General features: G+C 42.4%; 1 protein-coding gene across 3 annotated transcripts in view; it reads left to right on the top strand.

The window, feature by feature from the left end:
- Window positions 1–631: 631 nt before the first annotated feature.
- Window positions 632–23,829, top strand: part of SLC44A1 (solute carrier family 44 member 1) — a 197,330-nt gene continuing 174,132 nt past the window's right edge. For 2 of the 3 annotated variants that reach the window (XM_032306475.1, XM_032306474.1), the window contains exon 1: window positions 635–782. In XM_032306475.1, coding sequence (XP_032162366.1) covers window positions 747–782 — 36 coding nt within the window. In that variant the 5' untranslated portion in view covers window positions 635–746. Of the gene's footprint in view, window positions 783–23,829 lie in introns of all 3 variants that reach the window. The other variant, XM_032306473.1, reaches the window with a different exon arrangement.

Below are 23,829 nucleotides of genomic sequence, written 5' to 3'. Positions count from 1 at the left end.
ATCACCAGGGAAGATTTATTGTGTACACTTTCCTCTGGATAAAAAGCAACCGTAGAAGCACTAAGATGCCATTAGGGTCTTCGGGTTGCGCGTCCAGTGGAGAAAGCGAGCAACCCCGCATGCCTCGCCAGTACCTCTTGGGTCCGGAAGCAATGCGGCCACATTACGGCTGCGAGCCTGCTCAGCCCCCGGCAGCCTCAACCCCACGCGACCTCTCGCTCCGAGGCAGCGCTGTGCCTCGGTGCCACCGCTAAATAGGCTCGGCACTGCGCAGGCTCCGACGCGCGCCGAAGGACCCGGCCTCGTTTTGGCCGTCGCCGCCCGGCCGTCGGCGCCGCGCTGCACTGGGGGCGGGGAGTCTGATGGGAGACGAGCGCGGCGCTGAGGAGGCGGCGGCCCGGGAGAGGGAGCGGGAGAGGGACTGGGCGCGGGAGGCGGGAGGCGGGGGACAGGGGGAGGCGCCGCCGCCGCCGCCGCCCGCCCCTTTCCGCTGGGGAGCAGCTGCAGCAGCAGGAGCGGAGCAGGAGCCGCGCAGCCGCCGCCGCCGGGGGATGTGGCCGGCGCCCGCCCCGAGCCGCGCCGCCTCCTGAGTACCCGCCGCCACCCAAGCCGCCGCCGCCGCCGCCGCCGCTAAGCCGTGCGGGGCCAGGCCGCGCCCTCCCCGGGCGCCCGCCGGCTCGCATGCCGAGGGGCTCCGGGGCGTAGCTGCGCGCCGGGCGCCGCCTCCGGGCTCCTCCGGCCCCGCCATGGGCTGCTGCAGCTCCGCCTCCTCCGCCGCGCAGGTGAGGGGCTCCCGCCTCCCGGCCGCCCGCCCGGATACCTCCCCCGCGCCGCGTCGCTGGCGCCCGCTGCCTCCCGCTGCGGGAGAGCCACCCTTCAGCCCACCGTGCACTCCGGAGACCCCCACCCCCGCCTCTCCCTCGCGCCTGTCCCGCAGGTGCCCCCGCGCTGGCTCCGCGGCTGCCAACTCGCAGCCACCTCTGCGCGGCCCCCAGTACGCCCCCAGCTCTCGCTGGCCCCTTTCCGACTTGGCCTCTTCCCAGTCACACCTGAGCGGCCCGTCCCGCCCGCCTGCAGGTAGAAGCCGCACAGGCGCCTCCTCTCTGCTCTGCCCCAGGTGGCACCCCGTTGCCTCGTCTTCTGGGCCTTGCGCCTCTCTTCCCATCTCCTTGGAGTCTCCCCTTGCCCATCCGCCGGCTGTTTTCTCTGCTCCCAGGCGGAGCACCCTCAGCCTGGGCTCTTCACCCCGTTTCCACCTTATTCCAGTTTCTGCTCCATTAGACATTCTGCCCCTTTCTCTTGCCCGCCGCCCCCGACACCAGGTTGGAAGTGTTTAAGCGGATTCCGGAGCCCTTACACGGCCCACGTCGCAGATCCCACCCGCTCGCCGGGCACCCCATCCCCCCTTTGTGCCTTGACCCTGGGCACCGCGGCCTCTTCGCACACCGAGGCCCCTGCGGGAGCGCTGGCACTAGGCTGGGAAGGAGATTGGGCACCTTGTGGGTGACGGGAGCGTTACGGAAACTCCCTCTTTGTTGCCAGTGTAACAGGAGGAAGAGGTGCCGAATTTAGTTTTTCTGTGGGCACTGGCTGAATGTTGTCGCTGAGGGCTGAGATGCAGAGATTTCTCCCAGCTTCCACCCTGCCCCCATCCAAATTTCGCTAACCTCCCTCTCCCTTGCCGATCCGAGCCCTTAACCTGGATGGAAATGTTTAGACAACTGTATGAGGATCAAATGTAATAGAACTTGACTGCTGGCCACTAATAACTGAGAGGACCTGTTTGTAAATTACCTAATTTAGTGAATTAGAGAGTGTATTTACAAATACGATAAAAAGCCATCAGGAATACTGCATCAAACTGTCTGGTGTTGGTGTATGAAAAATAGGCTCTGACAACGCCGGGGATGTAATCTCACAGTTTCATTAGCGCAGAATTTAGCTGTGGTCCTTGATTTGTTTGTTTTGGGGGAGACAAGGGCTCTTGTTTTTTAGAAATAAAGGCTGGTTGGTTCTTGGTGAAGAAAAATGCTAGTTTGGGGGGGAAAAAATTCCTCCAGAGATCTAGCATCTGCGATAATGCCAGAAGTGTTTTGCTGCTGCTAAATGACTATATATAACTCAGTTTTAAATAACCTGCATACTTGTTCTGAAAATCTGAGATCTGTTAGAAAATGACTAGAATTGCAGATGAATGGAGGACATCTATATTTTATCAAGTATCCAACCTATTTGTCCAGTTCTTTTTTGGGGGGTGTTTGCTTACTGGGGTTTTTTTGTTTGTTTGTTTTTTGTTTTTTTGTTTGTGTGGTTTTTTTTTTTTTTCTTCCCTTTCTGCCTACTGGGATCACAGTCAGGCTGATTGGTTTAGTTAGTTAAACCTTCCTAGCCAAGAAAATTCTATGTGGTGGTGATATGGAGGAGAGGTCGATAGACCAGGGTTTTCATATTAGCAGTTAAAGGTGTGGGATTATACAATACCTTTCAACTGATTAGGGAGTTTTGGGGGAGGGGGTTCTAGTTGAGAGCTCTTTATCTCATATTTGCTTACATATTATTTTCACCAAAAAGGTGTTTTCATACGACCTTTCTTTTAAGAACTGGGTTACTTTACATCCTCCCTTGGTGGTGAGATCCCTTTAAGGCAGGAAATTATTGATAGTTTGTGGATGGCTTGTTCATTGTGGAAACAGTTAAATTTGGGAGGGGTGGATGCTGGACCAAAACTCTGGTTTAATCACAGGTCTTGCATTTGACTAGCTCCACGTCTTAATTTTCAGAATGCTGTCACATACATTTTCTTCGCTTTTCCCTCCTCTTGCAGTCACTGTTGCCTTCATGCCATGTTCTACAGACAAGATGCATGTCATGTACCCTGAGGGGTGCATTTTTTTTTTTTTTTTTCTGTAGATTTCTGTAACCAGTCGGCAGCTGTCACATGCCTTTAAGTTCGGCTTTAGGGACTTGTAGTGTTTGGTGGAGCATCAGGAGCAGGTTTTGTGCCAAAGAGCTGGTCATCTTTTTTTGTTTGTTTGTTTTTAATTTGAGATTTTGGCATCATTATTCATTTGTGAAACGTTACCAGTCTGCTGGCATTTTAATGTCCCTTTCAGGAGTGTCTCCAGTTTTAGAATAGTATCATATCTCTCAATGTTGTGTTGAAAGAAAGTAGGGATGCAACTTCACGTTACTTTGAACCTCTCTTAGAGGCCTCAATTGTATTTTCAGGCAGGATGTGTTTCTTTTCATGCCTCCTACTGGACTGTAAGCTTCTTGAGAATAGGAACTGCTTTTGTTTTCCCCATCTTTGTATCTATTGCAGTGCCTCACTATATCCTGCACAGTTGTTCAGCAGTACTCAGTAAACAGAACGTATACATACACATTTCAGTATCTGGCTGGCAAGCAACATTGAATATGAGTCCAACCCTGACCCATGTGCTGTTTCACTTCCATGGACTGGTTGACTAATTCCATCAAGCCATCCTCTTTGAAGCTCAAAGTTGAACTGTTTAAGTTCAAACTGACCTGCCTTTTCCACATTCCTTCCTGTTCTGTCAGTGGTACCATCAGTTTGCAAAATTGAGCAGGAGTCTCCTTTTCTCCTGGTGTTCTGCTCAATGCCTATATTTTAGTTGGAGCAGTGGCTATAACGTCTTTAAAAAGCTTGTCTGAAAACTCTAATGATAACCTGCATAGCACATCAAAACAACGTGCTTCGGGGTACTCTGCAGTTCAGCTTAGCTTTTCTCAGTGGTATGTCAGCAATTTTAAAGCTCTGGCAGGTTTTATCAATGTAAATATAGTGCGTTTCCTTTTTGTAGTAGGGATTCACTTTTGAAATGTAATTTATTTTTCCTCCTAGTTTGTTGCTCTGCTGTAGACTTTCATAAAAGGATTTATGGTCTTCCCAACTGTTTCATCTCTTACAGTCGGTCCTGGTATTATTTTCATTTTCTTGGCAGTGTCTGGATATCGTAATTCGCCATCAAAATAATTATCCTGTTTTAGGATATAGATCAAAGAAAAGTGTCACCTTCTATACTAGCTTGCATTTCATTGCCGAAGGGGCAAATTATTGGCAAAATAATTTGTGCTGCATCAGTTTATGTACATCTAAGAATCTTAGGAATGTCTACAGAGTCAGGGCTCTTTCAGAACTCTTAATTATGATTTTTATTAGTGACCACTACAGGTTATTTGCTAATATTAGTAACTGCTCAAAACAAGCCAACACATGATAGCCTTTGCCTAAAAATGTCTTTGAAGGGAACGTAAAAGTGAGATAGTCTTGAGTTACTTTTTACAGCACTAATCTTCCCTAAGACTCTTAAAATTTATTCCCAACTCTCCATAATTCGTTTGTTCTGTTATAACCTGACATAATTTCTATTCTTGTAATGTTAAACTTCAAAGTTCACGTGTAAATCTTCAGATTTATGACATGTTCTTTCCCATTGACAAACCAGTTTGAATGAAGCAGGCTTTCCAAAGATTACTTAACAAATTGCCGTAAGTCTTTGTCGTTAATGGCTAGATCATTATTCCTCACAGCAGTGCTTTGGAGGCCAGGAGATTCTGCAAGTGCTGTGAAGTTCGGTCCTTTGGTTCTAACCTTAGAAATTGTGAGAAGGATGGAAGAGAGTCTTTTTGGTTGAACAGACCACCCCTTGTCTGTCTGACTTCAGGAAAAATTGTACTTGTCTACTCTCTTGTCCCATGATCCTCAAATTAAGAGCTATAAATTTAACTATCTTTTTCTAGATCTTCTATCTCGTCTAGGGATTAATAAAAAACAGTCAGGTGTTGTACTAATATTGGTAAACTTTTGAGTATGTTAACTGTTCCTTAACAGATTTTTTCTTTTTTAAGATTTTATTTATTTATTTGACAGAGAGAGAGACATTACAACAAGTAGGCTGAGAAGCAGGCGGAGAGAAGGGGGAAGCAGGCTCCCTGCCGAGCAGAGAGCCTGGATGTGGAGCTCGATTCCAGGACCCTGAGATCATGACCTGAGCCAAAGGCAGAGGCTTAACCCACTGAGCCACCCAGGTGCCCCTCCTGAACAGATTTTTAATAATATTGTAGTCTCCGCCTGCTTTGGGGAATTTGAAGTCACTTGAAGAGTGTAGTGGGATTTCCCAAAAGAAACTTAAGTTGTTCCATTAAACTATGTCCGGCAAAGTAGACTTTCCGGGATTAAAAAAGTCATGGCATGAAGACAGTTTATTTTTCTTTTTCTGAATACTGTGCTGTTAATATAGAAGATCCTCAAAATATAGAAATAAAAGTTACTGTTACAATTGGAAAATAATGTAAAAATGGTAATGCTTTTTGTACAGCTATTTTCCACAGCGATTTTTGTGTTATAATTTCTATAGTAATTCTGAAGTTGACTCCACTTTCATTTTACAGCTGAGGAAATTGGGACGTGGAGGTTAGGAAACTTGGCTCAAGTCAGCTACCAAGTGACAGATCTAAACTTTAATCCCGGTCTTCTGGATCGCAGTCCTGTGTTTCTGTGTTCATATGCATGCTTCCCAAATCTTAAATTGCAGCTCACTCTATCTTTAGAAAAGGTCCACTCAATAAAATGTTGAATTAAGGAATTTTCAGCTTAAATTCGTGCCACCATTTTGAACTTCTGTGGAACAACCTAGTATAATACAGCAAAACCAGTCTAGCTAGAATGTTCCCAGACTTCACAAATGCTATCAAGTACCATTTGATGTTTTCATCCTATCATTTAGAAATGTTATTGGCTTGAGAGGGTAATTATTTATAAAAATGCATTCTTTATTACGCTCCTGGTAATTGGTTAATAGATGTGTTTCTACATAACCCTCCCATACCCTACCCCACCCCCAGAAGAAAGAAATATTTCCATGTTGTAACCTTGGCTCAGGTTTCTGGGACTCTAGGGGATATTAGAGGTAAACCAGTCCGACTATCTCACTTTTCTGTTGATCTAAACTAGAATTGAGAAGCTATGAAGTAGCCCGAGGTTAGAGGAATCCATTGTGAGATAGCTAGGACTAGAAGCTCTTGTCTCTTAATCTCCATCTTTCTGTGGTTAATTCTTAATGTTTTAAGTCCTCTTATCTTTGCTGAACTCAGAATTTGTACACACACACACACACACATACACACACACAGTGTCTTTTCAGAATCTCTGGCTCACTGAAGGGTACCAGTATCCTCGTGTGGAAACTGGAAACTAAGGCATACAGGAGCCTACCTTTTATTCCTCCACATCACATCACCACATAGTGCTTCTTTTACCTTCTAAATTCTATTGCCAACACCCCCATCTAAGCCTCCATCATCTCTGGCCAGAACCTTGCTTATGGATCTCCCTGTATTATTATTCATGCTCCCTTCAATTTTTTCTCTGTACTCAGTCTTAGTGATCTTTAGAAAATGCAAAGCTGGTTGTGTCTCTTCCCTGCTTGAAACCCTTTAATGGGGGTCACCTGGGTGGCTCAGTCGATTAAGCGTCTACCTTCAGCTCAGGTCATGATCCCAGGGTCCTGGGATCGAGCCCAACATCTGGCTTCTTGCTCAGCTCTGAGCCTGCTCTACCCCTCCCACTGCCTGCCGCTCCTCCTGCTTGTGCGCTCGCTCGCTCTCTATCAAATAAATAAAGAAATCTTTAAAAAAAAAAAAAAGAAAGAAAGAAAGAAAAGAAAAGAAAAAAACAGAAGCCTCTGATTGCTTTTAAGACAAAGACCAGAGTCTCTGACCTTAGCCAACAATACTCTTTTGGGGCTGATCTCTTTCTAGTGTCACTGTTCTCTCATGCTCACTCTTCGTGCTCCCTAATAAGGAATCCAACCAGATTTCCTTAGTAGATTGTATTTCTAAGGAGTTTTTCCACTTGCTGTTCGCTTGTCTGGAAAACTCTTCGTTTTCTCTTTGGACTTTGGCTGGCTATTATTCATCCTTTAAGTTTTAGCCTTAAAAGTTACTTCTTTGGAAAAGGCTTCCCTGACGTTTCAAACCAGGCCACGTCTCCTCAGTAAATTCTCATCGCCTGAAGAATTTTCCCTTTGAGTGCTTAAAGCAATAAACAAATAAAGTTGATATTGTCTAGACCAGGAGTTGTTGGCAAAACTATAATCCATGGGCCAAATCCAACCAGCTACCTGTTTTTATATGGCTTGCAAGCTAAGAATGCTAAAATCGTGTGTGTGTGTGTGTGTGTGTGTGTGTGTGTGTGTGTCTATTTTTTAATGGTTGAAAAAAATCAAAAGATTATTGCATGATACATTCATTTCATACAGTTATATGAAATTTGTCCACAAAGTTTTATTGGGACATGGTCCCACTAGTTTGTTTACATATTGTCTGTCAGTACTTTCATGCTTCAATGGCAGGGTTGAGTAGTTATGACAGAGACTCTACAAATATAAATATTTACTCCGTGGCCTTTAAAGAAAATGTTTGCTGACCCCTGGTCTAGAATGAGCTGACACCTCTTTGTCATGGGACCATATCTGTTTTGTTCACTGCTGTTACTCTCTGTGCTAGGTTGGTAGCCAGTACATGATAGGTACTTGGGAAATATTTGGATAAATTAACAAAGTTCTCTTTCCTACCATGGATGGATATGGATGAACTCTTACCTTAGCAATTCTGATGTTTTAAAATTCAATACAATTTTTAAAGGGATAAATATTTTCAAAAAAGCTTTCTCTACATCATCCTCAACGGTGTTCTTAAACAGCCTGTATGTTCCAGGTATACATGTCATGTGTGAAGCAAGGGGACTTTGAGAGGTGTAAGTTCCCGGGTCAAGGTAGATGGGAAAAGACTGGTCCACCCCAGTAAGGCCAGGTGGATTTACAGTGCTGGCGTTTTTATAGCCGGCACAAATGGATGGGACTTTATGTGAGGTGTTATAAAGAAAAAGTGTTTGAACTGGTGAAAACTTCAGTCGTTAAAGAGGCATTGTTATATCTACTGTGGGAATTTACTCTGGAAATGGTGAAAGTTTCTGGCACAGTAATATTTCTGCCCTTTTAGTACTTTTTGTTTTCACATTTATTTGGAATATAGCACGGTGTGATGTTCCAATTTGGAATTTATGCATTGTGTCAAACTTAGTCCTCCTTTTAAAAGGTGATTTTTGAAAGAGATTTACATTTTTCAGTATTTTTTTAACATTTTATTTATTTATTTGAGAGAAAGGGACCCTTCCCCCACCCCCCACGAGCCTGGAGGGGGAGGGGCAGAGGGAGATGGAAGAACAGAGCCCTGTGCAGGGCTGGATCCCAGGACTTTGGGATCATGACCTGAGCGGAAGGCAGACACTTAACCAGTAAGCCACCCAAGCACCCCTTTTCAGTAGGTTTTAATATACTCGGTGGTAGGGCATCCTTAGTTTATTTTTTCCTGTGATACACTCCTTTAAAAAAAAAAAAAAAAAGATTGCTATATTGTTGGGTGTGAGGGGCAGAGGGAGAGGGAAAATCTTTTTTTTTTCTTTAAATATTTTATTACTTGAGAGAGAGCATGCATGAGTGTGCACATGAGCAGGGGGCGTGGAAGGGCAGAGGAAGAAGGACAAGCAGAGTCCCCAAGGAGCAGGGAGCCCTCCATGGGGCTCCACTGCAGGACCCTGAGATCATGACCTGAGCCCAGACGAAGAATTTGATGCTTAACGGACTGTACCACCCAGGTGCCCCAGTAGATTCGTTTTTGATTTCATATCAGTTGTATAGTAGGATATACTTAAAAAAGCATTTGGTTGATACATCACTGAATTTTAAGTAATTAATTTCTTTCTTTTTCTTTAGAGAGAGATTTATTTATTCATGAGAGACAGAGCGATAGAGAGAGAAAAGCAGGCTCCCCTTAGAGCAGGGGCCCTGACATGGGGCTTGATCCCAGGACCCTGGGATCATGACCTGAGCTGAAGTCAGACACTTAACTGACTGAGCTATCCAGGCACCCCTGGAATTTATTTTTTGTGCGAAAATAATATTACTCTTTTTAGCTATTCTCTACATCATCTCACAGCCAACTATTTGGACATTTATTTAGACAGGAAACTCTTAAAAGCTATTTTTAGTCTAATTTTTTAAGGTTGTTAGATATACTGAAAATTGTTAAAAGAAATATTTGATTTCTGTGTACTTTTGTATAACATAAAATAAACATCAGAAAGACAGAAAAATTGGAAATGGTTACTTCAAGATGTTCAGGTAGCAGTGAAAAAGTGTAAAAAGTGTTCTGTTTTTTTTTGTAGCATTGTGATGATGCATTGTAAGATTTTTCATTATGAATCACTTAGGATGGTTCTGCTGTAAGAAATAAAGAAATCTAAACAGCTAAAACCTTAAAAAACAGTTAATCTCACATAAATTGAGAGGTAGGGTGGCTTCTAGGTTGGTTCGTTTAGCAGCTTGATGATGTCAGGAGGACATGATGTCAGGCTCTCTTTGCTTTTTAAAATTTCTTTTATTTTAAGGAAGATCGCCTCTCTTCCCTTATCTGCCCTCATGATCCCAAGATGCATGTGGCTCTTCCTACTTCCTCTGAACTAACAACCTCCAGTGGTTTCCCTTTAGTAGGAGTTAGGGAGGGCTGCATACTCATCCCTGAACAATTTCTAACAGGCAGGAGACCAAGAACTCTAATTGGTTGGCTTAGACTAACCAGGATTTCCTGGAGTCAAGTGGAGGGTGGAGCAACACCAGAACAAAATTAGAACTCTGCCAGCAGTGCAGAGGGCGAGGGTGGAGGTGGTGACGGGGTAGTCAGCCAGTAGTACCTGTTACACAGTCTTGTCGTTTTCTTCTGCCTGTAAAGTCGCACGTCTGCAGTGTTTCCCAACATTTTGCTTATAGCTCCATTATAAGACTTCACAGCTCATAACTGAAAGTCACACCATTATCCTTCCATTCTCCCAGGAATATTGCTATAGCCACCGCTGAAGCCCCTGCTTCTTCTACCCACGCCACTGCCTCTTTCCTGTTCTGGGGCCAGGATAGTTTCAGGATTTAAAAAAAAAAAAAAAAAGACCATTTAAGGTTGTAATAATGGTTAAGTAGTTAATTGATATTCCCACAGTCCGTGACCCTCAAGAGAATCTTGGGGGTTAGTATAACCTCTTCCCTCGGGCTCTCAATTTCCTTGTCTGCCTCTTCTGTGTGTTTTTATCTCTGCCTAGTCATTACTTGTTTATTCTCTTTTTTCTAATGTTTTCTCTTTCCGTCCTTCTCATCCCTCCCCAGTGCACTTAAAGAGCCATAATACTGAGTAGAATGTGCTAGGATAGAGAAAGAAAAAAAAGAGAGTGCCTTTTTTTCTTTCCTGCCTGTTTAATTTCTTTCTTTCTTTTTTGTATAAAGAATAATAAGCCTGAAGATTCACATCATTATTTAGGGTATCTATAATATAAAGAGCTCTCATAAAAAATACATCTCTGCAACAAATAGCTAATTTACAGAAGAGGAAATAGTAAACTAATATAAAAATGTGTTCAATCTTGCTGATAATCAAATTAACTGAAAGCACAGAGATACTCTTTTACACCTGCAACTTTAGTAAAAGTTAACAGAATATTAATTGCTCATGTGGTTTTGACTCAAGTGTACTTTATTGATTTGCTGAATAAATTGGAATGACTCTCTTGGGACATTGTTTGATGACATACATTGAGAGCCATAAAAAGCAGTTGACATCCCTTATTTAGTACTCCAAAAGTATAGTAAATGCCATATGCAAGAATCTTCCCATTTGGTGCTATTTATAATAGCAAAAGAGTTTATTATTAAATATAGTATTTTGGGTGTAAAATTTCTTTTTTATACTAAAACAACTCTATTGTATGTGTCTCATTTCCCATCCCCAGCTTAATGATCCTCCGTTAATGCATAACTGGCCTTCTACCTTCCTTATAAGAAATCCTTTCCCTACTGTTACCTTAAAGGGCCATTAGAATTCATAGAATTGATCACCATGTTATACTGACAAGATTATGGGCTGTAGGGTGCCTGGGTGGGTCAGTGGGTTAAGCCTCTGCCTTCAGCTCAGGTCATCATCTCAGGGTCCTGAGATGGAGCCCTACATCAGGCTCTCTGCTCAACACGGAGCCTGCTTCCACCAACCTCTCTGCCTACTTGTGATCATGGTCAGTCAAATAAATCTCTTAAAAAGAAAAAAAATTATGGGCTGCATAGCCAGACTGCATGGATTTGAATTTCAATTCTGTCACCAGCTGGGTTATTTGGACCAAAATCTTTAACATTTGGTGCCTTGCTTTCCCCAGATGTAAAATGGGAACAATAATAAAACCTGTCTCATACAGGCTCATAGCAAATTGCACAACCCATGAAAATATCTCCACCATTATGATATTAATGGAAACTAAATCTGTCAGATGTCTTTGTATCCATTAATCTCCCTGAAAAAAAAGTCCTGTTTGGGTTTTGGAAAAGGAACCCTGACTTCTAAAACTTTTAAATTGTGTCTGGAAGATGAGTGCTAAGGGTGAAAAAAACAGCAATGAGAGACTAAATTGGGTGCTTAGGAGTTCAGGGAATGGGGAAGCCAAGAAGGGTTGGACTAGATATTGAGTGGGCTACCTGAAAATGACCAAGAAAGGTTGGACTAGATATTGAGTGGGCTACCTGAAATTGACCAAGAAAGGTTGGACTAGATGTTGAGTGGGCTACCTGAAAATGACCAAGAAAGGTTGGACTAGATGTTGAGTGGGCTACCTGAAAATCTGGCCTTGAAGGATGGGACTTTGAGTGGAGGAGAGACTGATTTCAGTAGAAGACAGAAGAGGCATTCCAAAGAAAGGAACAGCTGGGGAAAAGGCAAGGAAGCCTTTAACTTACTACAAAGGAGACCTGGCCAGAGTAGAGAGAAGAGAGAGATGTAACACGTAGGGAAGTGTTTAATATTTGAAGAGAAGGAAGTAGGCAGCCATGGAGGGTTTTTCAGAGTGACTTAAGGAAGATTATAATATGACATCCTTGCCTGTGCTTGAAGTGGAAGAAAGGGAAACAGATGCCACTCCAGGAAGCTGTTCACTATCTTGGACCAAACTGTTTCTCAAATGGAAAACAGAGAAGAGATATTATGGAATTGAAATAGGACAGACTTTCCTGATTTATCTGGGTATGTGGGATGAAGGAGAAATATAAAACCAGTTCAGAATTCCATATAATGGAGGAAGAGTGTTATAGGCATTGCAAGGGGAGATGGAGACTAGTGTGTGGGGAAGGGAAGATGAGTTTAATTTTGTGTGGACTGATTTTGAGGTGATATTGATACTGATACTTCCATGTAGCTAGCAATTTCCCATAGGCAACGGAGGACCTAGCACTGGGTTTCAGATAATACTTTATGTCATGTGCATAGAGGAGATGCTTTCAGGATGGGTCATCTCTGAGGGGAAGGAAAGGGCATGAAATAGGACAGCAGGCAACTAGGGAATGAGAGATGACTGATCATGAACTGGGGGTTTCTCTGTGCTCATTCCCTGTCTGCTCTCATATAATAAATCTCATTTTTTTCTCTCAACTCTAGGGGGTGGTGTCAGTGTTAGTCCCATTTTACAGATTAGGAAAGCTGAGGCAGTTTGCCCAAGTTCCCCCAAGTAGTGTAAAGCCTGGAGTAGTTCAAGGCATGTACATTTCCTACTCCAGTACATTCCTCTCTCTCTGCTGTACTGAGGACTACTACATTTGAATAGTATGTTAAATATACCTCAGACACCACTTACCTGTCACTTAAATTCAGAGATTGTATGTAATGTTTGCCCTCACTTTAAAGTGTGTGTGTTGGGGGGGGGGTGGAGTGATTTTATTTATTTATTTATTTATTTTAAAGATTTTATTTATTTATTTGACAGAGAGAGACAAGGAGAGAGGGAACATAACCTGGGGGAGAGGGAGAAGCAGGCTTTCCGCTGAGTAGGGAGCCTGATTCAGAGCTCCATCCCAGGACTCCAGGATCATGACCTGAGCTGAAGGCAGACACTGAACAACTGAGCCACCCAGGCACCCTCATTTACTTATTTTTTTTAAGATTGATTTATTTATTTTAGACATTGAGCGGCATGGGGGATGGGCAGAAGGAGAGGGAGAGGATCTCCAGCAGACTCCCCGCCGACCATGGAGCCCAAGGCTGGCTTGGTCTCACAAACTTGTGATCATGACCTGAGTCAAAATCGAGACTGACGCTTAACCGACTGAGCCACCAGGGTTCCGTGAGGGTATTTGTTTTAAATCCTTAAATCTGTGCACTCCAAACTAGAGATCCAGGATGACAGTTTGGAGCAGCATCTGTGGTCTCATAAGTTACACACCTCGGACTCTAGGGACCCTGGACTGTTGTGTGTTACCTCCTGGGCTCTTTTACAGATTCTTCTTAAAACCTTGAGTCTGAATAAGTCTGTCATGGCAGTAAGTTTACCAAATGTGACTGTAATTGTGTCCTTTTCTCCATAACTTAGATTTTTGAGAATATCATTTTAAATAAGGAATATATGTTTATTTAGTCAGTGTTTGGAGATGCCCATGGATGCTGGTGTTACTTAATAGTGAGTACCAACAAGGCTCTGGAGAGCCATAAGAGAGGAAAGGGTGAAGAAAATGGCCATAGTGAAGTTGACTTTGTAGCACAAATGATTAGCATGCACATTAGGATCAAATTGTGAAGGGAGAGATTTTTACCACCAGGGCAAAAGCTGGATTTTTTTTTTTTTTTTAACTAAATTGCACTTTAAAAACTCAGCATATTTACGAGTTTTATTCCTTGCTTGCTAGGCTCTGAAGTTTTTTTCAGATCTGTTTTGCATGTGATTTTGTATTTTCATGACAAGTCTAAAAACATCAAGTGTTGGAAGACAATTCTAAAGCTATCAAGTTTTAGGTCTAGCATATTAAATACATTCTGAAACTACTTCTATGTCAAGAAAAACATTTTGGAATAGACCCTGGTGGTTGAAGTAGATTTCAGTTATGAAAGTTTGGAAATAATACTTGAATTTAAAATTGAATGCAATTCTATTTTTAAATAATAGTGATAATTTTTAAAAGTTTACAGTTTAATAGTTTAATGTAGTTTAATCTATAAACTTGCCAAGAGCAAGTAGAAAGTCATGTTTCTCTTGTAGTAACAGGCAAACAGCAAGAAGCCTCCCGGGCAGGAGGAACACTTTTCTTCTGACCTACTACTTACCAGGCTCTGGGTTCCATGGGTGGTGCTCTACAGTAAAGATACAAATGTTACTTATTTAAGAATGCCTTAAGGGTTTCTCCCAAGCCTCTGCTCCCCAAACACCAGGGCTACAGGTGATCTTCCCCCCCAAAAAGATTCTAATGTCATAAAAGTTTGGGAAATTCTTGATTATTCCATGCCATCTCCCCAACATCTCCCTTTCCTTACCTCTTTTGTGTCACAGTGCATATCAGCATTTTAAAGGCTCATTGCCCCACACTCTCCATCCTCAACCCCAGGAAGCCAATTTAACTTGGCATAACTGACCTTTTGAGTTTATTTGTCCTTAAATGCTTTTAATTACGTTTATTTTAAAATATATTTTGTTTATTCTTTAAGTGAACTACCTCCAGCAGGGCTTAAACCCATATCCCCGAGATCAAAAGTCGCAAGCTTTATCCGCTGAATCAGCGAGGTGCCCCTTTTCATTACATCTTGAGGAACTGTTCTGCAGAACACACCTTGAGAAATGGTTCTTGAAGTATTCCTTCTCAGTTCCTTTAAGTGACAAGGGAGTAACAAGAATTGTGTTGGATCAGGTAACCCTCAGGAAGCCGTTCGGCAGATACAAAATGGAGTTTGAACATGTCATAAGCTTCACATTCTTTAAAATACTAGCAGAGCTGGGGCACCTGGGTGGCTTAGTTGGTTGAGCATCTGCCTTCGGCTCAGGTCATGATCCCAGGGTCCTGAGCCCCGCATCAGGCTCCCTGCTCAGCAGGGAGCCTGCTTCTCCCTCTTCATCTCTTACTCTCTCTCTGTCAGATAAATAAATAACACCTTAAAAGTAAATAAATAAAATATTAGCAGAACAATGTAAATAAATTTTAAGTCACTCGAATGCATTATAATCTAATAGCCTTCATGTGAATGGTTTCTCATATTTGTGGTTTAAGATCTCCCAAGAAGAGTTAATAGGTTACAGAAGGACCCTACCAGTTTGTAACTTGGGATCTGGACTGCTGTGTGGCCAGGTGGCCCAACAGCAAGAGAAGGAACCAGTCATTTGGGCTTAGGGGTTTTCTTCTCCTTTCCTCTGCAGCCTACACTCCAAGGGGCCATCCGGAGGTGGGACCTGGTGATCCAATGTTGTCTTTTGTTGGAGAAAGAATTGAGAATGGAGATGAAGTTATAGGGGCTAATCAAATAATAGATCCTCAATAAATGCTTATTGAATAAATGTGATGAGGGGATGGGGTATTCAGGGACTAACTGTTTAGGATGCTAATGATACTTATCAAAATTACTAATAAAACAAATATAATGTGCAGTGGAGTGAAATGGGAGTGAACCTGAAAATTATAATAAGGCCATTATTCGAAATGTTTGTTAATTCTAGTGATTGTGAACCTGATCTTGTAGCATGTGTCCCTTCATGATAATGAAGTCTTGGTGAAGACATTAATACTAGGCAGTGGTGGGGGGAGGGGGGAAGCACATCATAAACTGGAGACCCCTGGGCTGGTCCACACCTAACTATGCTAGGTAATCAGCACTGGTTGATAGATTTATGAGAATGAAGTCTTTTCCCTTCTGCCTCTGTCTCTCCACTCCATCCCCCCCCCCCACTTTTTTTTATTGGCTCCCATTGCAGATGCTCGAAGGAAGCTCTTCTGGCCCATCTTCACAATGCCCGTGGGGAGCAGAGTGGGTAGAGCTATAGAGCCTGTGTATTTTGTTCAAAAAGTATTACTGGAAGGACAAAAAGCACAGCAAAAATGAACCTGCCCGTGATTGTGGCGCAGGAGTGAGGAGGCTCTGAGGCCAGTGGGAAGGCACTGAAAAAAAAGTAAAAAAAATCAAGAATTTTGGTAAAATACAGAGAAAATTCCAGGCGGGTCATATGTTTTGGTTCAGTTCAGTGATTACTGGCAAGTGTGCTGGCCAGTCTGGGCTGGCTTTAACCAAGAGTGAGACTTTGCCTCTAAAAGTCTACAGTCTACAGAGGAGTGTAGGGGCTCCCCCAGTGTTGGAGTGCACCTGCCCCTCTCTTTCTTACATAGTCATAAGTTACACCCATTTACAGTGTGTAAAACGCCGATAATTTCTTGGTAGATTCTAAACTAATTTTTTTTTAAAGATTTTTATTTATTTATTTGAGAGAGGGACTGTGAGAGAGAGCATGAGGTGGGGGAAGGTCAGAGGGAGAAGCAGACTCCCCGTGGAGCTGGGAGCCGGATGCGGGACTCAATCCTGAAATCCCGGGATCATGACCTGAGCCGAAGGCAGTTGCCCGACCAACTGAGCCACCCAGGTTCCCCTAAACTAATTTTTAAAGATAAGAGTTAGCAGTTGGTTGAGCAGCTGACTCTTGATTTCACCTCAGGTCATGATCTCAGGGTCCTGGGATTAAGCCTCAAGTCAGGCTCCTTGCACAGCAGGAGTTTGCTTGAGAATTGTCTCCCTTCGCCTCTGCCCTTCCCTCCACATCCCCCCTCCCCCCCACCAAGCACTCTCTCTCTAAAATAAATCCTTTTAAAAAATAAAATAAAAATAAGAGCTAGAAATAGACATTATTTTTGAAGTATGATGTGTGTCGTTTCTTAACTGATAAGGTGGAGTTCAGTAAAGTTGGGGATAAATTTGTTGTGTCTGTAGGCACGATAGTATGTTATTATGCAGAGTGAAGGGAAAAGTAGTGTCCTTTACTAGAAAATAAAGCTTCCCTGAAGCCTGTAGACAGGTCATACTGACTCCTGAGGTAGTCCCATAGAGAAGATGGTACCTGTAATATGTTTAATATATATTTTTAAGTTTTTATTTATTTAAGCAGTCTCTACCCGCAGCCCGGGGCTGCGGATCAAGAGTCACATGCTCTTCCAGCCAGGTACCCCATATGTTTAATATTTTTATTCCTCATTTGATGACCAACACTTAAGCTAAGGTATGATTTTTGTTCTTTGATAGTACAAGATTCTAGTAACTATTTAAAGTAGAACAAATTGAAGGTATTCCTTTGTTGTTCACTAATCTCTGGCGGCTGTCTCGCTGCTTGTCTGCGCTATTGACTGAATCCCAGCTCTCTCTGGTGCTTTCACCCTGTCAGGAGGCCCAGGTACTCTCTCGTCTCATACCAGAGGTGCGGTCCCAGAGTCTCAGACCTAACTGGGTACCGTGATCTGTTCAGCCACTGAACCAAAGGGCCCACGATGGGTTCTTCATTGTCTCTTATCACTACGTTAGACCAACTTCTTGATTCTCTGCCAGCTTTCTCCCACTCAGATGGACATTTTCTCTTTTACTCTTTTAAGTATTTGCACTTCGTCTGCTTCCAGAAATGTTTTACGTGATTTGTAACCAAATGTAAATATACTTAAGACTTTTAAGATGGGGGTGCCTGGGTGGCTGGGAGTGGCCACCTTTGGTTCCGGTCATGGTCCTGCCCGAGGTCCTGGGATTGAGCCCTGCAGTGGGCTCCCATCAGTGGGAAGCCTGCTTCCCGCTCTACCCTTCCCCCTCCTCCCCCCAGCCTGTGCTTTCTGTCTCTCACTCCCTCACACTCTCTCTCTGAAATAAATAAATCTTTAAAAAAAAAAAAAAAAGATTTTGAAATGAAAAGTCAAAAGCTAAAAGGAGAGGTGGTATAGAAGGAAGAGACATACATGTCCTAAGTGCCCAAGCTTATTCACCTAAGAGGGTTCCTAGCTCTTCTTCAGAATAGTACTAATTCAAAGGAGATTATTACATGAAATCCTTTTACAGAATCCCACAGCTGGGAGGGCCTGTCTGTAGGCCATTCTGTAGCCCAGCCTACTGAGGTATCAGATCCACTAGGTGGACTTTGTTCAGGCTCTGCTTAAATACCTCCAGTAGCAGAGAGCTCACTACTTCCTGAGACAATTAATTCGGCTTTCAGGCAATGAGTAGAAATGCCTTCCTTTTTGCAAGCTGAGCTCTGGTGTCCATGTAACTTTACTGTTGGTTTTGATTCTGCACGCTTTAGCCAGATAGAATAACTGCACCAAAGATAGAAATCAGCCTTTAATATGTGCCAAGTTTGTGTGTATTTTAAACTTAAAAACCCTTGATTTATACAACCATTTCTAAATGTCATGATTCCAGATCCTGTACTATTCTGGGCTCCCCTGTTTTTTCCCCCTCTTATGCTTTGATTTTTAAAATTTATTTTTTTATTCCTATCAAAGCAATACATGCATATATTTTTAAAGAGTCAAACATTTCTAGCCGGATTTTTTTTTTTTAAAGTCTCCCCCATTTTCTGTTGCCCTGAGGCCATCATTTTCAAATCTTTGAACTAAATCTTTTGCTTTTGCCTCAGTATCTCTAACATGCTTGTATTACTGCCTCCTGGTTTTCCAGTTTCTGGCATTAATTTTGGCCTCCTGTTACGGATGATGAAGATGGAGCTCTCTTGCAACACCATTCTTAGCCCCCTCCCTGGGAACACTTCCAGCCCCCGTTATCTGTTATCTAACCTCCCGCTATAGACGTGTCATCATTTTGTTTGGATCAGTATTTAGTCTTTACATCACGACTATGTAAATGTTCTTCATAGCTGGGTCACATAATATGTCATCCATCTTACATAATCTTTTGTTGCTCTTGGAGGTAATTGTCTTGTTTTGGTGTTTACCTAGTTTCCTATGCACTTAATGACTAATTTACCTCTAAATTCTTGCCTCTTTGTGTGAATTTCTTTGAGTCAGCTCAGATACCTTGGATGCTCTTTTCAGTTTCTATTTCTGGAGTCAATCTCTTCCATATCTCTAGTCCAGGGTGGCCAATTTTCAGGCCTGCTGCAAAGCTCTTAATTTGAGATTTCCCTTCACATCATACCAGGGATTATCTTGGTCTTCTTGTGTTGGAGTCCCAGTTATCTGGATCCTGTGAATGTTTTAAAAGTTTACTTAAAAATATTTCTGAAATGTCGATGCACTTGCTTTATTTTGTGAATCTGTGTAAGGAAAATGAAGGAAAGGAGGGAAGAAGGTGAAATAGAACTAGAAGAAGAAGACTTTTTTTGCCTTCAAACTGCAAGATCTGGGAAGAAAGAGTTCAGAACATCTTTCTCTTTGGAATGAGATCAGTGAATCTGATCAGCATGGCGGATTCAGTATGCACTTATCTGTTCTTCTCCAAACTCCTTGGTGTGGCATTAATGTAGGTCCAGATCACCTAGGATCTAAGGCCCAAGGATCCCTGAGGGCATGGGTAGGAAAAGAGGTTGAAAACCACAGAACTGGTTGCTAGTGTATGTTAGGAGTAGGTAGACCTTTGGATCACTTCCCAGCCGAGCATCTAGATGTACACACTGCCCTACAATTTTCTATTTTTACATCTTACATTAAGGTCTATGATCCATTTTGAGTTCATTTTTGTAGAGGATTTGAGGTATCAGTTGGATTTTTTTTTGTTTGCATTTTTGCATATGGGTATCTAATTATTCCAGTACAAGTTGTTGAAAATGCTATGCTTTTTCCACTGAATTGCATTTGTACCTTTTTCAGATATCAACCATATATGTGTGGGACCTTTTCCGAGCTTTCTATTCGTTTCATTCACCTGTTTTATGGTAGCTTTATATACTATATATTGAAATCAGGTAGTGCGATTCCTTCAACCTTTCTTTCTTTTTAAAGAACTGTTTTGGCTGTTACTGTTCTTTTGTCTTTCCTTATACATTTTAGAATCAGCTTGTCAGTATCTACCAAAAAAAAAAAACATCCTGCCGGAGTTTTGATTTGGCTTGCGTTACAACTTACATTAATTAAGGAAGAATTGTCAAATTGTCAAATAATACTGAAGTTTCATATCTGTGATGGTGGTATTTTTGTATTTTTATTTGTATTGTGGTGTATTTAAGCCTTTGTTTCTTTAATCAGAGTTAACTGTTCTGATCTTTTCTTAGTTTATTCCCTTAATTTGGTAAAATACCTCCTCCTGTATGTAGTTTCCTGAGAAAGGATATTTGAGATAATTTTTTTTAATACCTTGCATGCCTTTATTCCTACCTCCTACCGATTTTACGTTTGGTTGGATATAGAATTCTGGATTGGAAATTATTGTCCCTTAGCATTTAAAATGTGTTGTTCTCGGGACGCCTGGGTGGCTCAGTTGGTTAAGCAGCTGCCTTCTGCTCAGGTCATGATCCCAGCGTCCTGGGATCGAGTCCCACATCTAGCTCCTTGCTCAGCAGGGAGCTTGCTTCTCCCTCTGCCTCTGCCTGCCATTCTGTCTGCCTGTGCTCGCTTTCTCCCTCTCTCTCTGATAAATAAATAAAAATCTTGAAAAAAAAATGTGTTGTTCTTTTTTTTTTAAGATTTTATTTTTATTTATTTGACAGAGGGAGAGATCACAGGTAGGCAGAGAGACAGGCAGAGAGAGCAGGGGAAGCAGAGAGCCTAGTGTGGGGCTCTATCCCAGGACCCTGAGATCATGACCTGAGCCGAAGGCAGAGGCTTAACCCACCCAGGAGCCCTTTAAAATGTATTGTTCTTTTGTCATCTTTGCTTCTAGGGTGGCTGTTGACTCTGTTGCCATTCTGCTTCTTGAGTTTTTGGTATTCAACTAGTATTACCCTCTCTGGACCCTTTTAGGATCTTCCTTTTAACCTATGTTCTGACATTTTTCAGTGCTGTGTCTTTTAAGGATCTGTTTTCATCTGTTACGCTGACTGCTATGGAGTTTTTCAATCTGGAAATTTGTGTTTTGCAGTTGGAAAAATTTTCCTGAATTTTCTTTGATTCTTTCCTATCTTTTTCTCTGTTCCTTAATTTTCTTTTCTTCTTTCATTTCTGAACTCTTTGTCTTCTCCACATCCTGGTAGATTTCCTCAATTTATCTTTCAGTATATTTTTTAAGATTTTATTTATTTATTTGACAGAAGAGACACAGTGAGAGAGGGAACACAAGCAGGGGAGCAGCAGAGGGAGAGGGAGAAGCAGGGAACCTGCAGGGAGCCCGATGTGGAGCTCCATCCCAGGACCCTGGGATCATGACCCGAAGGCAGTTGCATAACAAAATCCGTTAATTTCCTGGGGTATTTTATTTTGTTCTCTTCGACATTTTTTTTTCATATTTGCATCTTCTGTTCTTATCTCTCTGTGCATATGTGTGCGCATTTGTTTTAAATTCAGTTCTCTATCTGCATCATCTGTTTCTTCCAGCTTTGCTCTGTTTGTCTCTGCATTCATGTTAAAACTTTCCTTAAATGTCTAATAATCTTAGCTATCTGCTCAGTACGGAGCTCTGAAAGGTTATTTGAAAGTATTGTATTCATTTGAGAGTGGTTGACTGGACTTCCACTGGAGGGTGGTCTCGCTGACCCGTTTCCTTGGGAAACACCCAGTGTCGGTATCTTTTGGACTGGTCAGGTTTTCCTCAAAGAAGTTTCTTCCTGTCTCTTGGAGGGCATTACTAGTCTGGTGCCAGAGTTCTGGGACACAAGGAGGAAAGAAAGTTGGGTGGGAGTGGGTCTCTATATGTAAACCTCCACTTAACTTTTTTTTGTTTCCATGGGGAAAAGGGCCACAGCCCTTCTGGGCAGACAAGGAACAGTTAGTTGCTCCATTGCACACAGGATGTAACTGCCCTTGGGCCTCCTTGCACTAAATTCTTCCATTCAACCTCTGGTTCCAGAGATACGTTATACCCCTAGTTCCTGAGGTTTGGGGGTTTTTTGTACCATAAGTTGGTATGCTTCCTGGCTTTTCCACTGTTGACTCAGAATTTAGCTTTTTGGTCTTCCAGGTCAATTATCTCTCTCCTACCCACTTCCAAGCTCTAAAGGTTTTAAATCCTTTTACTGTCATTTTAGTGGCATTTTGGAAGGGAGCAGAGTTAAATGCATGTATTCAGTAAGTCAGCATTTACTGGAAGTACTCGCCAAGTCTCTTTCATCTTTATGAGTTCTAGTTTAACAGTTTCATTAGCGTGGTACACAGAAAGGAGCTCACTAAACTAGACGAAATCCATCCTTCTGGATTCTTCACGTAGCCCAGGTTGGAATTAGCTTTTCCAGTACTTCCCTTACATTAGAAAAGCCCTAAGTCTTTTATTCCTATCCTGCTGTTTCTGTAATGTTGGATTTTTAAAACATGATGACAAAACTTGAATTTCCCTAGGAAATTGAAAGCTGTTGGTTTTTGCCCAGTTTTGTAGACTTTCTGAAACTTTTGGAATTCTGACTTTATTATCCAGTATATTTGTTATTTCTTTCTTATTTATTTATTTATTTATTTATTTATTTATTTATTATGTCTTAAGTTTTTATTACCTGATGATTGGGTCAGCAAGCCAATTATGTCTTCATATTCATTTGGGAAAGGGTTTGTTGATTGTGGGGTTGACTGGCTGGCCCATTTCCTTTGGAAAACCCCTATATCATTATTTTTTAGTCTTAATACTGTTCATTGTTTAATTATTATTATTATTATTTTTAAAGATTTTATTTATTTATTTGGCAGACAGAGATCACAAGTAGGCAGAGGCAGGCAGAGAGCCCGGGGGGATTGGGGGGAGGAAGCAGGCTTCCCACTGAGCAGAGATCCCGATGCGGGGCTCGATCCCAGGACCCCGAGATCATGACCCAAGCTGAAGGCAGAGGCTTTAACCCACTGAGCCACCCAGGCGCCCCTATCTCTTCTTAAGAGCCCTCAAACCCTCTTTTGTTAATCTGTGCTAGAATTTTACTCAGTTATGTACAGTTGCAAGTTATATTCGCAAAGTTTGTGACATTCACTTCATTCTCCTTTCTAAAAGTGGGGATGTTGGGCGCCTGGGTGGCTCAGTGGGTTAAGCCGCTGCCTTCGGCTCAGGTCATGATCTCAGGGTCCTGGGATCGAGTCCCGCATCGGGTTCTCTGCTCAGCAGGGAGCCTGCTTCCTCCTCTCTCTCTGCCTCTCTGCCTACTTGTGATGTCTCTCTGTCAAATAAATAAAATGAAAAAAAAAATCTTAAAAAAAAATAATAAAAGTGGGGATGTTGACATGTTTCCTCTGGGTCTCTGCCATTGCGGAGGGCATATAGATGTCTATATGTCTAGATGACCAGGGTGTGAACTGTCCCTTAAGTAGATGTCTGTATGTCTAGATGACCAGGGTGTGAACTGTCCCTTAAGTTAAGATAAGACACTGCCTTATCCCTGTGTTCTCAGCATACTGCACTGGTGTGATATAGAAGACACTCCATAAATGTTTGAGTGAGTTTGTGTTTTAAGACAGCTTAGGGTTTCCTCTGGACTTCCTCACCTGTTCACCTATTGGGCTTCAGTGTTTCCAACTCAGTGGTGAGTCACATCCTACTAAATTTTGGTAACACTTTTAAGGGTGTACTTTCTCACTTGTGTTTATTGTGTCAAGATTTATTTAAAAAAAAAAAAAGCCTTTTCAGAGTACCTCTTGGTGTTGCAAGCATTTTGCTGGCTTTTGGATCTATACTGAAGAATAAGACAGCTGTTGCTCTCACGGGGCTCACCCAGTGGGGAGAAAGCATTGAAGTGCCAACGGTAAAGCTGTGCACGGCCCCTCCTGTGCACATGTTGTCTGGACATTGGAAGTCATATGTGGGATACTTTCCCCCTCACCCCATTTTCTCGTTGGACTGCCTCTAGTCTGTCTTTCTTTATGTGTC

This window comes from Mustela erminea, chromosome 12 (assembly GCF_009829155.1).
Source record: "Mustela erminea isolate mMusErm1 chromosome 12, mMusErm1.Pri, whole genome shotgun sequence".
Lineage (NCBI taxonomy): Eukaryota > Metazoa > Chordata > Mammalia > Carnivora > Mustelidae > Mustela > Mustela erminea.
Note: the sequence above shows the minus strand (reverse complement) of the source record. Positions and strands in the feature narration are given on the sequence as shown.